This window comes from Poecilia reticulata, chromosome 18 (genome assembly GCF_904066995.2).
Source record: "Poecilia reticulata chromosome 18, P_reticulata-male-v2, whole genome shotgun sequence".
NCBI classification, from domain to species: Eukaryota; Metazoa; Chordata; class Actinopteri; order Cyprinodontiformes; family Poeciliidae; genus Poecilia; species Poecilia reticulata.
This window is the reverse complement of record NC_088847.1, coordinates 2,770,471-2,787,562: the sequence shown is the minus strand read 5'-3', so window position 1 is coordinate 2,787,562 and position 17,092 is coordinate 2,770,471. Positions and strand designations below refer to the sequence as shown.

The 17,092-nt window shown below is 44.6% G+C and overlaps 2 protein-coding genes across 3 annotated transcripts; one reads left to right on the top strand and one right to left on the bottom strand.

The window, feature by feature from the left end:
• Positions 1-1,291: 1,291 nt before the first annotated feature.
• Positions 1,292-4,146, bottom strand: med11 (mediator complex subunit 11). Its single transcript, XM_008434958.3, has 3 exons — positions 3,955-4,146; positions 2,138-2,268; positions 1,292-1,713 (listed from the first exon to the last, which is right to left on the bottom strand). The coding sequence occupies exons 1-3, from the start codon at positions 4,022-4,024 to the stop codon at positions 1,564-1,566; spliced, it is 351 nt and encodes a 116-aa protein (XP_008433180.2). The 5' UTR covers positions 4,025-4,146; the 3' UTR covers positions 1,292-1,563.
• On the top strand, positions 4,081-16,443 carry pelp1 (proline, glutamate and leucine rich protein 1). 2 transcript variants are annotated; one of them, XM_008434960.3, is made up of 19 exons: positions 4,081-4,326; positions 4,505-4,569; positions 5,278-5,383; positions 6,281-6,430; positions 6,566-6,637; positions 6,762-6,821; positions 6,921-7,077; positions 7,174-7,306; positions 7,569-7,656; positions 8,551-8,639; positions 9,384-9,497; positions 10,542-10,692; positions 10,763-10,916; positions 11,010-11,065; positions 11,511-11,644; positions 12,070-12,172; positions 12,378-14,000; positions 14,885-15,214; positions 15,938-16,443. In XM_008434960.3, the coding sequence occupies exons 1-19, from the start codon at positions 4,186-4,188 to the stop codon at positions 16,025-16,027; spliced, it is 3,816 nt and encodes a 1,271-aa protein (XP_008433182.1). In that variant the 5' UTR covers positions 4,081-4,185; the 3' UTR covers positions 16,028-16,443. The 2 variants fall into 2 exon arrangements, with proteins under 2 accessions (XP_008433182.1, XP_008433181.1); XM_008434959.3 differs by having other exon boundaries at positions 4,083-4,326; positions 15,935-16,443.
• The last annotated feature ends 649 nt before the right edge of the window (positions 16,444-17,092 follow it).

Here is a 17,092-nt window from a genome sequence, read left to right as displayed (position 1 = left end):
AAACACCAAAACAGAACATTCAGTATGTTACATTATGCGGTCAGGCTTGATGTCTATATTGTCATTATTAATAAGTTTTCGCCTGAGCACAGCGGTGGTTGATCAGTTGATTTAATAGATAGGCTACACCTGATAACAAATGATGGCGCTACGAATATTTTTGTGAAATACCAGGGCCTCAGGGAGGAACTGGAAAAGACCTGGAAGGTGATGACCACAGTGGTGCCTGTGGTCATCGGGGCCCTCAGGGCAGTCACCCCCAAACTGGAGCAGTGGCTCAAACAGATCCCAGGAACAACATCAGACATCTCAGTCCAGAAATGTGCAGTTCTAGGCACAGCCAAGATACTGCAGAACCCTCAAGCTCCCAGGCCTCTGGTAGAGGACCCGAGCTCAGAGGATGAAACGGACCACCCACGGAGGGTGAGAAGGGAATTTTTTTTATATATATACACATACTGGTATATGCTGCCACCCCTGAAAAAATCCCCGCCACCCTCTTGCCACCCCATAAATATTTTTCTAGATCCGCCCCTGCCTGTGTGTCAGTTAGCTGATTCTATAGTTGTCATAGAACTACTTAACATATGAATCTGGCATTGTCGCAGTAAAGTGTTAAAATGTCACACTGGAGAAAAAGGGAAGCAACATGCAAAACAGAACAAAAGAAAACTGAACCATCCAAAAGAAACCCAAGAGACAAATCATCCTTCAGCTCCTCCATCTAGCTATTATACAAGTAATGAAGGTACTCAGAAGATATTTTATTCCTAATATTTGGCAAGATGATTAAAACATGAAAGGAAGCACATGACTAACACTGTTCAAAGGACTGATGAATTCTGTTTACTGCACTTTTGAGGTCAGAACCTGCATTTGGAAACATCAAAGGCAGTTTTTACTGTTTTTATTGTGCTTCTTGATGTCTGGTGACCACGCTTTGAGTAAAATAATGAATTTCAATTTTCATCATTTGTGAGCCATATTGGATTTTGAAACCAGACTTATTTATGTTTCCAACTTCAAACTACAACTTGTTTGTAAAAATGTAACACTTAATTACACTGTCAGTCAATTATTTATTCAGTGCTGATTAAGGTTTAATGATTCTCCCCATCCCCTTCCTCAAATTACATTTTCTTGTAACAAGAAACATAAAAAGCTAACCAGATCAAAGTTCACCAAGATCATATTTCAGTTTTTCTGAGGTGAGAACCACAGGACGTTCTCAGCCAGCAGGTGATGTTGCAGTCCCTCCCAAACGAAAGGAATTTTGGAACTTGGACTTGGATGTAGGAGATGTAGTGAAATTTACAAGTTTATTGAATGTTGCATAACATAAAATTACAATTACAAAATGAAAGTTTTACGTTTAAAAAAAATACCACTATTTAATGAATCAAAAACCTGCCTTTAGTCCAGCGTCTTGGTTTGTATCACTCCAACAGTTTTAAGCCCCGTCTGTGGAACACCATTGACACACAGTCCCACCCAACACAGGGAGCTGCTGCTGTGAACCCGGTGACCACGGTAACAGCTGGCAGACACGTGGCCTCTGTTCTGTCATATCTGCTGCTGCTGCTCCAGCATGGCTTCACATGTCCGACCCAGTTCTCCCAGCTTGACCTTCGCATACTCAGCTCTGTTCAGTGACATCTGACAGTCCTTCCTGGTTGAGTAAGTGGAGCCCTCGTGTGGCTGACCAGTAGCAACCTGGTGGGAGGAAAACAACGTTAACATGTCCGGGCTGCTTACAATAATGACACGATTGTTTTTAAACCAGAGCTGGAAATTTGTTTCAAAACTCTGGAGGTATTATCATAAGGAGTGCACTAATAAATTGGGCCAGATTTCCTTAATTTTGGGACGTCAGTGATTGGCTGAAATAATCAATTCAGTTTATTTATATAGCGTACATTTCACAACAAATGTTGTCTAAACACACTTTACAAAAAAATAAAAAATATCTGGCCTATCTCCAGCGAACGTTTTGGGCGAGAGGCAGGGTACACCCTGGCGACAGACTGGACAGGTCGCCAGTCTGTCGCACATATGTATGTATATATATATATATATATATATATATATATATATATATATATATATGGACCAAAGCAAGAAGTTTTCTTCTTCTGACCTGTGTGAGGTAGCGGATCTGGGCACCCAGTTCATTCTCCACTCGACTGATTGACGTCTGGAACTGGACCAGTTGCCTGTCCAGGAAGCTGGCGTTGTGTTTGTCTTTGGAGAGTTCCAGAACAATGTTTCCTGCCATCAAAGGTAAAGATCAGATAGAAGAAATCAATCTTAAGTTTACAGTGAGCAGACCACGCACAAATTCACTGCTACTTTATGAAAGGAGCATCACAATACCAACATTAATGAGCAGCATTAGTAACTATTCCAAGTGACAAGGTAGTCATAAGTTGGTCTCAAGTTTCGTGAAGGCAGGACAATTCCAAGTCGGGTCCAAAGTCTGCCCAAATACCAAACGTTTTATATTAAGTCTTAAAAACAAGTCATTTGAACAAATATATAATTTCATCAAAAGTAATGACTAACAATTCCTTCATTTTACAATATTTTGAAAGGTGTTTTGTTTGCTGGAACAAGCAGTAAAAAGAACAATCAGTGCTAATGTACAGTAAATATTAGCTCAAGCAAATGAACTGATTTCCTAACACACAACAATACAAACCTGCCCTTACCAAGATCATCAGATCATTAAAATAACATTGAATTATTTATTCACCTGTACAGAAACAAACTTCATTATGTCTTATAATATTAAGTTGATTTTACATTATGCTGTCTACCAACTTCTCTTCTTTAGGCTCTGGCCCAAAGCTCTGAGACTTTCTATGCACATAATATAATAAGAGAAAATTAGGCATGTGCAGACATGGAAATTTGGGCTGATGTCAATATCTGATATTCATGACTGATACTTGCAGATATTAAAAACATTTCACTACCTTTTCAACATTTTGGAAAAAAAGGAGCACAACGCTGACTTCACCCTGCCTCTGCTTCAGATAAACTGCCCGCTATCCTGCTGCATCACTATCACTGTCACATGACCAACATCCAACCTGCCCCTCCAGAAACAAATGGGAATAAATCCTTTCATCATATCGGCCCAGTTTTATGTATCGCATCGATATCGGCTGATACGGATACAGAAGGAAGCAGGGTTCCAGTGGGTCAAGTCCTCATGGTGTGTTGGTCTGTCAGGGCAGATGGCTATCATTACAGGAAACGGACAGATGGGTAATGGCATTTTAGATGCTTTAGACATTTTAACTGTCCTAGGCAGGATTCTTAAACCCATTTCACCACAAACAGCAGTGAGCCCATTTCCTCTCCAAAACGGACAGAACAACAGCAGCCTGTTTGTGGTGCTGCTCAATATGAGCCACTGAGCAAATGTTACAACATTTCTTCAAGAAAAGCTTATCATCAAATCCAAAAAAGGAAGCGGTCCTAATCACAATCCAACTAAAGGTTTATGGTGGTATTAATCCATTCCAGGAAGCTCATCTGGCCGCTGTCATCACTTAGACCCCAGCCCTAAAGAACTCCAGCTCTGAGCAGCGGCTAAATATGACTGACTGACTGAGATGCTTCACTATTTTAAACATAGTCGTTCTTCATTTTTTCACCACCAGTTATTTAGTCATTCAAATACATAACTATAATTTAATGTAGGTTTTCTGTAATTTACACAAAACTCAAAACAAACAGGTGTTGAACTTGAAGAAAAAATAACTAGGTTGTCGCATCTATGATTTATTTCCAAAGATTTAACTGAGCATCTTCAATGACTAGTGATAACATTTCTTGTTTTTAATTGATAGTATATTGTATAATTTACACAACAGTGGCGTATTTATTTCCACTTTTCTCGGTGTAGAAAACAAGAAACTCCAAAAGCAGGGAAAGCAGTTTCCTCACCAGCACACTGTAGGACCACCGCGATATCCTTCTCCACATCCTCCAGGATTCGGAGCCGCTCGTTCGCCATCCGGGTTAGGAAGGCGCTCGATGAACCAAACTTAATGCAACGAAGAAAACAGCAGCCTTCTAACAACCATCCACTTTAGTCTTTCTGTGGTAAGCGCGAAATATTCACGACAGCGAAACGTGGTCGCACAATAGTGACGTCACATTGGCGGTGAGGGGAAAATGGCTACCTCTGCTTGGATGCATGGCACCTCCGCTATGAGGCTTACAGAGGGTCTAGTGTCGGTCCTCAAGGAACAGCGTCCAGAGTATTTGTCCGAGGTGTTGGCCAACTACAGGGAACATGGCGTGTTCCCCACCCAGGTAACCCTGCGGCCCGTGGCGGAGCCCTGCTGCCCAGCCTGCCTCTGTTAGCTTACTGTGGCTGAAGCTGCTCCAGCCTTTGTTTTTCCTGCGGCAGGAGAGCTGCCATGCCTCACAGGCTGCTGCTGCTGCTGTTTGTGGTGAAATGGGTTTAAAACCTGTGTGTTTATCTCTGCAGGGCGCCAGCGATGTCGCGGGGCTTGTGGGCTTTAGCAATGCTAAACTGAGCTCCAGCAAAACCAGGTGAGGACGGTGCTTTTCTCACCACGCTAGGTATGATGCTCAAGCCGTAGCAGAGCTGACTGTCTGGATAAACTGCTGCTCTCAACATACTGTAGCTTCGGTTGTAGGATGGATCCCAGGTGCTTTGGAAGCATTTACCACCGAGTCGCCTGTAAATGTGTGAGTGTGGCTCTAGTGTGAAGTGCTCTGAGCGGTCAAGATGACAGAAAAGGCTCAGTCCATTTAAAGAGCGTTTATCTACACACACACACACACAACTCCCAACAATTGGCTTTTGACGTCAGATGTTCCTACTAACGTGATAAAGTGTCATGAAAGGAAGACGTTTCAGTGGACATGTCCACCTGGGGACAGTAGGTCAGGCGGACTGCATCTGCTGCTTTTATCTGAACAGGGTGATGCAGCCCTCTGCACTGTTCTGGAGCTGATCTGAAGGTCAGCTGTACGCCTGCCGTCCTTCCCACCACTGCTACTAGCAGATAAGTGTGGATTGTTGAGTAGAAAATATATTTAATTACTATTTAGCGTCCTATGAAGTGATCCGAACACCAGAGTTTATTCATTTGAAGGAGGGATTCAATACTTACAGCAAAGTAGTGCATAAGTATGATCAGAGATGAAAAGCATAAGGTTTTATGTTGCAGTCAGTATTGGTTATGAGCCGACAGTGATGGAGACCTGATCGTCTGTGTGCTCCTGTCTGAGCAGGTTCGAGGGGCTGTGTCTGCTGTCCATGCTGGTTAAAGACAGTTCCAGTGATCTGTTCCAGCAGCACTGCCTGTCCTGGCTGCGCTCACTGCAGCAGGTCATCCAGGTAAAACACACACACACACACACATACACACAGACACAGAGAGAAGAGGAGACATTCATGTGTTCACTTTCTAAGTTTTGAACTGTGTTTCTTCAGGAAACTCATGAAGGTGTTTTTATAGATTTTGTTACTGCTCTTTCCAAATGTTTTTTATTTATTTATTTTTTTAATAAGTGTCTGCAAATAATACTAAACTTTAACATGTCCTGCTTTGTTTGTTTGGCTTATTCAGCTACATGAAATATAATCTCCTTTGGAAAGTCTTGGCTCTTTACATTTTTAGTTGAAATGTCAGGTTGGTCACTTTAAAAGTGCCTCATTGTGGTTGAACTGTTCTCCCATAATGCAATGCAACCCTTCAGAAATACAGTCATCAGCCGCTCCAAGTTCAAACATTTAATAGTAACAGGATAACAGCACTGGATAACAGGAGTAAAAGTAAAATTTATGTTGCTTTTGAGAATACAGATGATCATTACCAACATTTAAAATGTAAATAATTTGAAAGAGTGTCTGTGGTGGAATGAGATATCCTGACCAGGCGAAAGGTTGTTGTTGTTGTTGTTTTTTCTAACCTGTGGTTTGGTGTAGACATTTGTGGAAGAGGTGTTGAGAAAACAATTTCCCATTTAGAGGATTTAAAAAGCAGATTTTCACTAAACAGCAGTGACTGTACAGAGAGGTCAAAAACCTTCTGGAGACTTGAGTGATGACCGGAATGCTGCACCCTGTATCATACCATTCAGATCACATGTTTTACATTATTTGGATATTTATGATGGCTCATATCAACCTGCCCTAGTATATTGTAAATGGATGCAGTTCTTTATCATTCATCTGTTCTGTGCACGCATTTAAATCCTGACCTAAACCTTCCAATGCTGTGTGCTGCTGCAGTCCCAGGCTCCGTGTCAGAGCATCCAGCTGGCGGTCAGCATCCTGCAGGACCTGCTGCAGTACTCGTGTCAGCTAGCAGAGCTGGCCAGGGAGGTCGGCCTCAACTCCATCCTCGGCATCTTGACGTCACTCCTGGGCCTGAAGACCGAGGTGACTCAGGAGAGATCTCCCGTCTTTATTGCACTGCATATGTGAAATGTTTGAATTTTCCGTGCTACAAAGCAGATGATGTGAAGAGGCAGCTTCTGGGTCAGGGAAATGATGATGTTGTGTTTGTGGTGTCAGTGTGAGCTTGCAGCCATGGAGGGGATGAGAGCCTGTATGGTCTACTACCCCAGAGCCTGCGGCTCCCTCAAGGTGAGGCATCCCACATGCTCTGGTTCCTTCGGACCTACTGACTGTTTAGCTTTGCTCCGTGTCGTTTGGTATGTTGAACAAAAACTTTTCATCTGACGCATGCTGACTTTTCCTTCTGCTGAAGGACAAACTAGGAGCCTATTTCCTCTCCAAAATGGACAGCACCAGCAGGAAAACTCAAGAGGTGCGTCTCCCTGGCTAAACCTGAACTGTCCTGTCCCCTGGTTACCTGGTTACTTGTTTACCTGGTTACCATGCTCTCTGCCACTGTGTCTCCTCTCAGATGGCCTGTCAGGGCTACAGCCGCCTGCCCTGTCTGGGGGGTCTGGCCGACAGGTCGGTGGGGACCGGCAGAGCTGAAGGATGGACCAATCAGATTCAATGTCTGCTGGCCTCAGCCAATGGCATTCTGGCTCAGATCTACAAAGGTTCTGAAACAGGTAGAGTTTTTGGTCAGTGATGATATGTTCCATCTTCCACATAGCTGTGATTTATTTTTAAATGTGTGTGTGGGGTGATTTCTGTTTTTCTCTCAGATGAAGCAGTTCAGTATCGGGGTCCGGGTGTGGAGCTGCCCTTTCCTCATCTTGATCAAACGGATCCGCTCCTTCTTCTGCAGCTGCAGCATAGATACACAGCTGTCTGCCTGGCACTGAAACACACACTCCGGTAGGAAACACTGACCCTGAAGCTGAGGGTAGCAGTTCATACATCAGTATGAAATACATTTGGGTCTGATTTTACTGGCGACCTGGTTATACTTTAAGGAATTAAAATGCCCAAATTATTTTCTGACAGACATGATTAGTTTGACATAACCAGCAGTATAAATGTTTCAGTCACGCTACATTAAAATACTTTGAAAACAGAGAGCATGACTAAGGAGCAGTGGTCATGAGAGAGATGTTTGTGGATGTGTTCCTCTTATCAGAGCGGATCCTGCCTCAGCCGTACATCTGCCCGTCAGACCCATCCTCAACCTGGTGTGCCGAGCGCTCGCTGTCAACTCCAGGAGCACGGTGAGCACACACATACACATACACACCCACGCACACACACACCCACGCACACTATGTTTCTGTATCTTCACAAGGGCTTTGCATTGACTTCCATTCCTTTTGTCAGTCATTTCCACATCCTGACCCTAAACCTAACCATTCCCATGTCCAACCCTAAGCCTGACCTAAACTACCTTAGTCCTGATCTAAGCCCTAACTTAAAGCTCTGCTCCTTCTGGACCCTGTGTTTTGGGCCCCATAAGGAGAAGTGGGTCCCCACAACGTAGTATTTGTAGGAAAAATGGTCCCTACACTGCATCAAAACAAAACCACACACACATCTGCTACAGTACTGTTTTACTGTACTGATGCATGAAGTGAACAAATATTGTGGTGATTTTTTTTAACAGTAAGTAAACTCACATTAAAGTTTCCACAGTCTGTTGGGTTTACTACGTTTTTACTAACTTCTGTAATTTGGCTTGATCTCTACTGAATCAACAATGATCCGGTGGATCATGTACTGTGTGTTCCTGTGCTGTCTTCATACTCTGTGGATAGACTGTAGTTGCAGTTCAGTTTGGATAATAAGATGTCAACTTTTCGTAAGGTTGGAGTTGTGAGGAGAATAGAGTCAAATCTAATTTGAACGTGGTTGATCCTGTTTCAGGGAGACAAACCGATGTTAGACATGGAGACGAAACCTCAGGAATATTCATGGTAGACTTGGTGCTGTCAGTGTTTGAAACTGTTGAATTAGTGAAACTGCTGTCTTATCAATGAAACAACTCAACATTAGAATTAAAAACCCAACAACCTTCAACAGCTGAGAGAAATATGTCAAACATATTTCAAACATAAAGCCTTCCTGATGCTAAGCTAACGGATCGATTTTGATCCCATCATGTTTGTCAGAGTTTAACAGCAGATGGAAGCCTGAGGTTGCTGGTTCTCCCCAGTGTTCACATCAGCACTCTGGAGGTGCTGGCAGAGCTCATCACAGTGTGAGTACACGCACGCACACACACACACACACACACACACACACACACACACACACATGTTTGCGTGGCTATCTTTGTGTGGACTTTCCGTTGACTTCCATTCATTTCTACAGCTTAAACCAGGGGTAGGCGACTCCAGGTCTGGAGGGCCGGTCTCTTGCAACTTTTAGATGTGTCTCAACTTCAACACACCTGAGTCAAATAATGAGGTCATTAGCAGGACTCTGGAGAACTAGACTGCACTGAGGAGGTGATTCAGCTGTTGGATTCAAGTGTGTTGGACCAGGGAGACGTCTTAAGAGTTGCAGGACACCGGCCCTCCAGGACCAGGAGTGCCCACCCCTGGCCTAAACCGTACCCTTATGCTAACAGTAACCAAAACTCAATTCACACCTTAGTCCTAATTCTAACCCCTAACCCAAAAAAAGTGTTTCCCTTTGTGGTCAGTCTCCTTGTGGGGACCAGGCTTCGGTCCCCACAAGGAGCAGTGGGTCTCCACAGTGTAGTACGTGTCAGGAAAATGGTCCCCAGCAAGATATTACAAACAAACACTCACACACTCCTCTGAAGACCAAGGTCTTCAGAGGAGTTTTGGTGAATTTTAAATTTTTTTTGTAAATAATAAAAATAAAATCAGTTCTAAAATAATTTTCACCATCAATATTAATCACAACATGTGGAGATATATTCTGTATTAAAGAGTGGAGTGTAGCTAAAGCTGATGATGATGTGTGTGTGTTTCAGAGTGCGCAGCGGCATGGTGCAGTACGCTGCTGTAATCCAGAGGCTGTTTTCTCAGACGCTGTGTGCCTGGACGGCCTTACCTGAAGCTACCGTTGGTCAGCAGAGAGCCTACAGGTACGGTCAGCCTCAGCGCTCCTCATGAACGCATTACGTCAAGATTAACAAACAACCAATCAGAATCCTGTTTATTGCTGTGGAGTCAAATTCACTCTAAATCTACCCTACTTTAGCTGAAACAGAGAAAAGGCTGAGTATTGGGTCCAGACTGAGGCTATTATTTTTATAATTACTAACAATAAAACAAAGTTGTCATATTATGACAATAAATTAATAATATTAGGAGAATAAAGATGTTTTGTTGAGTTATCAGGACCAGAGCAGCTTGGCTTGTTTTTCCAAACAGACTCTGTTGTTTCTACATCAGAGCCCTGCTGCTCATAACTTGATGCTGATGTATTAAAAACATTAATTATGTCCTAATGGTAAAGCTGATATCAAAGTATAATTTCACAAGATGCTCGACATTCTTCATTTCAATTTTTATTATTTTTTATGTAGTTTTCATAAATGTGCCATTTCATTTTTATATTATCATGACTTCATTCTCTCATTACTACTTTTTTCTAGTACTATGGCAACTTTAACGACTTATTTCTCATCCAATTAATTTTTTTCTCAGTATTATGAATTTATTCTCATGCTTAACACATTTTTTCAGAGCCGTACAGATTAATACTAGAATAATTTCTAGAATAATCCTTATTGTTCAGTTCTTTCTGTCATCACAGTTCAGATCATTTCCAGGTTCCTCCATTTCATTTTTTATTATGTTTTTTTAATTGCATCTGAATTCCTCTGGCAGTGTTGCCAAGGCCAGTCCAGGTCCAGCCCCGTAATGATTTTCCTGGATATTCAATAATATATGAAGTTTGTCATGGAGAGTTAACCAGTCTGAGATATAAAACCAGTTCATTTTTCCCAGGTACCCTGAATACTTGGTTCCTCATTAGTTTTCTGGCCTTGTGGCTGACAGCTGGACAGAATGTCTTTTCTATATCACACGTATTCAGAGATGGCTGCGTTGATCTTGGTGTGGATCAGTGAGCTGCAGTTTCAGTGTGAGCGGGCAGTATCTAACTCTTGGACTGTTTTTTGCAGCTCGGTGCGAGTCTCTGTGTACAGAACCTTAGAGCTGTGGCTGCAGCTTGTTGGAGCTTCAGCTAACGTCCTCCAGGGAGCCTCCAGCCATGCAGAGCTGCTGTTCACCCACCTGCTGGCCGACATCACGCCCGGAGCAGAATCTGTCAAGGTAAAACGAGTTTGCACATTGAATGAAGAAATCTGAGATGAAACCAGGCCGTGATTAAGGTCTCCTCCAGCTGCGGGCGGGGCTGTCGGCTGATGTGGTTCCTGGAGGGAAGCCCGGCCCTCGCAGGACGAAGCAGCTGGTCATGGCCGACCCGGTGGGGGCGTCGCTCCAGAGGAAAGGAGACCCGGGCTCCAACCAGGACACCTGCCTGTCAGCCCTGAAAGGTCAGCTGCTGCCTCCGCTTCAGAGCATGGATTGGATCGGGTCGGGTTCTGTTCTGCTCACAGGCTCTGAGCTGTTTCTTTTTTTTTTTCCAGTTCTCAGACGCATCATACAGACCAGTGGGACGCTTCTAAAGAATGACATACACAAAGTAAGAACCTGCTAGAACTGCAACATGTTGGCTTTGGTCAAGTTCGTCTATTTACTAGTCTGAAGTTACATCTGAAGAAGTTTTGTCTTCAGGTGCATTTTTAAAAGACTGATAATTCCATAATAAGTTTCAGAATGATCCGAACAAAACGTTTGATCTAAAACATTAATAAAATATTCTTCAAAGGAAGAAGTTTAATGTTGCTGTGCTGTGAAAGTCGATCCTTCTCTAACTGAAGCTGACAGGATGATGAAGCCAAACAGCTAAACTAGTCAACTTGTAGTTTAGTGACGTTAGTGACTGTTGGTAACCTTTTTTTTTTTTTTTTAACTATCTGGAATAATGGAAGGTGTTTTAGAGAAATGAACGTTTTGCTGAGATGATGTTTTTGGAAGCCAGGTGGATTTCCTCCCTCACTCAGACTCTGTCCTGTCTGTGCCTGCAGCGCCTCCATGAGGTGGTGCTGCCGCTGTGTGTGCGCCTCCAGCAGCAGCAGACAAGCAGCATCGCTGCATGCGAGTCTGTAGGGGGGGTCAGTGGACAGTACAGCAGCGCCTTGACCCGCCGTCAACTCTACAGGTACGTCTAAAAAAAATAAATAAATAAAAAAACATGTCCAGAATGAGTCAAAACTTTATGACTACTGAATAGGAAACTGTCTGTTTTAATGGCCAAAGAAATACAATATTATACATAGTATTTCTTTGGATGCAAATGCTGCTGCCTGATATACCTTCATCAGTATCGGCCGATGCTTTTAATATATGGCCATCAGTTATATATGTATATATATATATATATATATATAATTTCCCTGCCCTTTAAACACATTGAAAAAATGACCACACCACTGACATTGTTTCTCTGCTTCAATTAAACTACCCACAATTCTGTGCTGTATCTGTCACATAACACAGGTTTGCACCAAGTTCCCAGTCTGTCCTTTTCTGGTCCAGTTTCCCAGAATCCTATCTGCTAAAGCCTCTTCCTGTGTTAACCTGCAGGTTGCTGCTGGCCCTGGTTCTCGTCCCGTCTCCATGCTGGCCTCCGCCTCTGACCTGCGCCGTGTCCATCCTCAGCAATGGCCGCCTGGACCGCAACCTCAAGGTACCTGAAAAAACTGGCTTTTTCAGGTACCACAGTGGTACCAAACTGATGAGAGAGAGAAACGTTGCTCTGGTTTCCACACTGGTACACACCTGCACACAGGTGTCCAGGTGTTCAGCTGAGCCATCAGCAGACATTTCCTCTCTGCTGTTTGAAACTGTTTCAGGCTGACTGACCGCTCTGCCTCCTCTCTTCCCCTCATCAGGTTTCGTCTTTCTGTTCTGAGGCTCTGATTGTCTGTAACTCCCTCCTCCACCCCCGGACTCCATCCATTGCCCTCCCGCTGCCCCCTCTCGCCCTGAAGCCCCCCCCCACACCTTCTGTCCTGTCCGGCCCGGGCCCTGCCCCCAGGTTGACTCTGCCCACCCTGCTCGGCGGCCCCGCCCCCGGACCGCCCTTTCCCGGCCGTCACCCGCTCAGCCTGGGCCCCAACTCTCTGCTGGGCTCTTTGGAGAACCATCTGTCCCTGGTTCCAGGGTTGCCGGGCCAGGGCCCCGCCTCGGCCCCTGGAGACCTCCTGCTGTCCCCTCACGGCCAGCCACAGCCGGACACAGCTGGGCTGGGGCCCCCCGATGGCCAGAGACCTGTGTTTGTCCGCTACGACAAAGAAGAGGCAGAGGATGTGGAGATCTCTCTGGCCAGCGACTCAGACGACAGCGTGGTCATCGTCCCACCAGGCATGCTGGGAGCCGACAGCCAGCTGGACGATCCGGCCCCTGGCTCCCAGAACTTGCTGTCTGCTGCGGTGGGGGCCGGTGCCAACCTGCCAGGGGGAGACATTGTCGCCATGGTTCCCAGCACGGCAGCTCCAGCCTCTTTGGACGTGACGTCGCTGCCCAACGATCTGGTCCCCACCTCCAGCACCCCCGCCAACTCCTTCCCCCCCTCCAGCGGCTCAGTGGTCTCCCTGGTAACGTCACTGACCCCCGGCTCCGCCCCTCCTCCTGCTGGGGGCCTGGCGGACCCCGTGGCGGTCAAGCCCCAGCTACAGCAGATGCTGCTGCAGCCCCCGGCCCCGGGGCCCCAGGGACCCCCTGGCTCCATGGCCATGCCGCTGCAGGTGCAGCTGCAGAACCAGCTGGCCCAGCAGGGCCGCCACCTCCACCAGCACCCACCCCCAGCTCCACCCAGCAACCAGGACTCAGCCGTCATCAACATAAACAGCACTGATGATGAAGATGAAGACGAAGAGGACATGGAGGATGATGAAGAGCTGGAGGATGAGGAGGATGGTCTGGATGAGGAGGAGGAAGAGGAGGAAGGCAGTGAAGACTTTTATGAGGGGGAGGAGTACGAGGACTTTGATGATGAGGAGGCTGAAGAGCTGGAAGAGGAAGACGAGGATGAAGATGGGGACATGCCTCCTCTGGAGGGATCAGAGGACAAGTCAGAGGAGGTGACCATGGAGATGGAGGAGGAGGAGGAGGAGGAGAAGGCTCTGAGAGTGGAAGAGGGAGAGGGAGAGGGGGTGGGGTTTAACCCGGAGGGGGGCATAGAGGAGCTGCAGAGCAGCAGAGCTCTGTTTGGAGAGGAGAGGATGAAGGTCCAAGAGGTGGAGAGCATCGGAGTTCTGGAAGAGGCAAGGGATGGGGAGGAGGGGGGTGGCAGGGGGGACAGGGAGGATGACAGCGAGCGCATGGACGACCCCAGCATGCCTCAGATTCTGTGCGTCACTGGAGGAGCGCTGGAGGAGAGGGCAGACAGCAGCCAGGAGGCTGCCCAGGCAGCAGGGGAGCTTCAGGACCAGCTCACACAGTGGGACCAGAACCACCAGCAGAACCCGCCCACCGGGGCCTCGGAGGAGGAGCCCACCACTCACAGTCAGCAGGTAGGCTCCAGACCTGGACCCCCACAGGGGCATGAGATGTTATTCACTTTTCTTCTAAGAGTTGTTGGAAGGCTCTGCTGTAGCAGTCAGTATTCCAGTGGTTCTGAAGAAGCCTCTGTTGTTTAGAGCCTTTTTAAGTTAAGTTCTATAGAAACTTAAATGATTATCAGAAAAATTCAGCAAAATGCAACAAATCATGTGGAAAAACCTAGTGAGCAATAGCAAGAGCAACCAGTTGGGTTCTGACACGTCTGTGTAACCCCAGCAGTGACCTTTAACTTCAAATTTCTCAAAAAAAATAAAAATAAAACAATTTTTTCCCAAACTGTTACTATTTTTACTTTTTTAGTGTCTTTTAGAAAATACCTGCCTCATTTAGTCAGAAACAAACTTCTTGGTTGAATAAAAATGATTTTAAATCTAAATCTTCTAAGAGTTTTAGATCGCAAGGAAGGTTTAGCAGATCATTGAGACTGAAAGATGGACTTGCATCGCGTGCGTTTTCTTGTAAACGCAGGAATTTCTTAGTTCTTACTTTAGTTTTAAGATGTTTGGCCTCCAGTTTTCCCAAAAGAATAAATTCCTTATTGATCTTTCAAGTTAACAGTTTACACAGTTTGAAGAAATCCTACAGAAACTCACTAAATGGTTATTGCAACACAAAACAGGCAAATGTTAGCATTTAGCATTAATACTTGCAGTCGCAACATTGCATCGTTCTGAAATAGAACAAGTCCATCAGCTGCAGAGTTTATCTTCCAGAGGAATCTCAATTCTAAACCAAACAGGTGGACTCAGTGTGTCAGTTCCGATTTTATTATCTTCTTAGCGTTTTGTGATCAGGGAGCCAAGCGTTCCGTCTAAAGTTCTGTCCCATTCCACAGGAGTCTGTGGCTGAACGTGAACAGGAAGCTGCTGAGGGAGAAGAGGTGGCGGTGGAAGCGGAGCTTCAGGAGGAGGACGAGCCAGTCGTTGTGCAGGAGGAAGAAGCTGCAGCAGGAGCATCAGGAGGCGAGGAGACTCCCGCTGCTCCTCATGATCCTCAACAGGATCAGACCGACACGCAGCAAGGATATGAAACTCAAGCAGAATGGACGAAACCTGAAGGAGAAAAAGAAGAAGAGAGTAATTCTGAGGAGGAGAAAAGGATGAAGCGGAAGAGAGAGGAGGAGGACCTGGAGGACGAAGCAGGACCAAGTCCAGAAAAGAAAAAGGTAAAGAACAATAAATGTTGGTCATATTTCACAAGTTTTAGATATTAATAGCTATTACAGTATATGTTTTTAATAAACTTTTCTTCTTTTATAATTCTTTTAAAATTCCACCTTAAATGTTTCCAAACTTAGATGTGAAAAATATTTCCATGGAGGATAAAACAGCAGCTGGAACTAAAACATTAAAGTCACTCAGTCCAGCAGCTGGACTGGGTTTGGCTCTGGATGTGTGGTACAGGAAGTAGTCAGGAGGACTCATTTATAATTTCATTATAATTTATCTACCAAAAACTGTATGTTAAAAGTCTTCAGTCTGGAATTTTGATCTCAAATAAAAAATGTTTTATGTTAATTTTGTTTCCAGAGACTTCATAACTCAATTTATTAATTGTTTCTGCTGTTTTGTTGATTTATTTTTGATATTTCAAATGTCTTCCACTTCCAGTTCCAATATTAAATGATCATTAGAATTTAAAGTTTATTGATCTTTGAGCATGTGTTCTTGCCTTATTACGCTGTTATTATCATTACTGGCAAATTGTCTCAAGACAACGATGTTATCATTTATCACGATAACCTCTGGGACGATTAATCGTCCAGAAACATTAGTTATTGTTGCAGGCCAGTTTCTGCGTCTAGACCTGAAGGTTTCCTAGCAGACTTTGTTTTTCTGTATGTTTGAATATGATGCTAAATTACTGGAGTTTGTCTGTTCTCCAGCAGGATGATGAAGCGATGGCCTCCATGTTGGCGGATTTTATTGCCTGTCCACCTGATGATGAAGATATTGCCTCAGGTTCCAACCAATCATAAACACTCGCCCACCTGAACGGACTGAGTTGACCATCATGGACATTTGCTCTGTTTTCAACACTGAGTGACCTCAGAACAGAATTGAGACTCTCCAGTCATAGTTGAGCAACCAGGTACTGTCTGGGATTCTGACGATGGTGGAAAGTGTTGTGCTCCGTTGTGTTGGACATGGAAAGATGGAGGCTTCCTGTTACCACCCTTGAACTGACCAGAACTGTGTTTACAGAGTAAGAGGAGCAGCAGCGTTTCTCTGGGAAACAGTGAAGCCAAGAAATGTTAGTCAGAACTCTGCTTTTCTCTTTACAGTCGTCAACCTGCAGGAAGTGTCCACTCTTTTTGGTTTATGTGTACCGTTTAGTGTTTTTGAATTGTTTTCTCTCTGTACTCTGTTTTCTTACATTAAAGTAGTAAATATCTGTCATGGATTACATGCACTACATCCAGACCTGCCCTGAGGATTATTTCCATCTGCACATAGTGGATATTTCACATCCAGAAACCCACTCAGCATGGGAAAAAAAAGTTTTTAAATGTGCTAAGATGAAATTTGCGTAACATAATTCTAGGTTGAATTTTCTGAAATGACACTTAAGAGATTATGATCCGTTTTCTCTGGGTTTTTATCCTGGAACAAACTTTCATTTCAGTTTTGTCATGGAGTCGGTCCAGCAGAACCCTCCATCCAGACTGATGTCTATGAAAGACGAACAGATGAGTTTTAAATCTGTTCCTGAGAATATTTTAGTTACAGTGAAGGATGATCCAAGATGTCCAAGAGCAAGAAACAAGATCATCTGAAGTGTTTGAAAGGGTAATGAAATATAATGTAAGTAAATATTGGTTATGGGCCACAACAGCAATAAAAATGATTGGATATCAATGTCAGGGCAAATGTTCACATCAGTGCATCTCTAGAATAAACTCATCACATCTTAACCTGTCAGTCATGGTAAAACGGGTGCTGGATTGACCTCTGGTGTGTTCCAGAGTTGTGTGTGTGTGTGTCAGGTTTTTGGCTATGCCTGTTTATACTCTGACGCGTCTTTTTCTGCGGTCGCAGCCAGG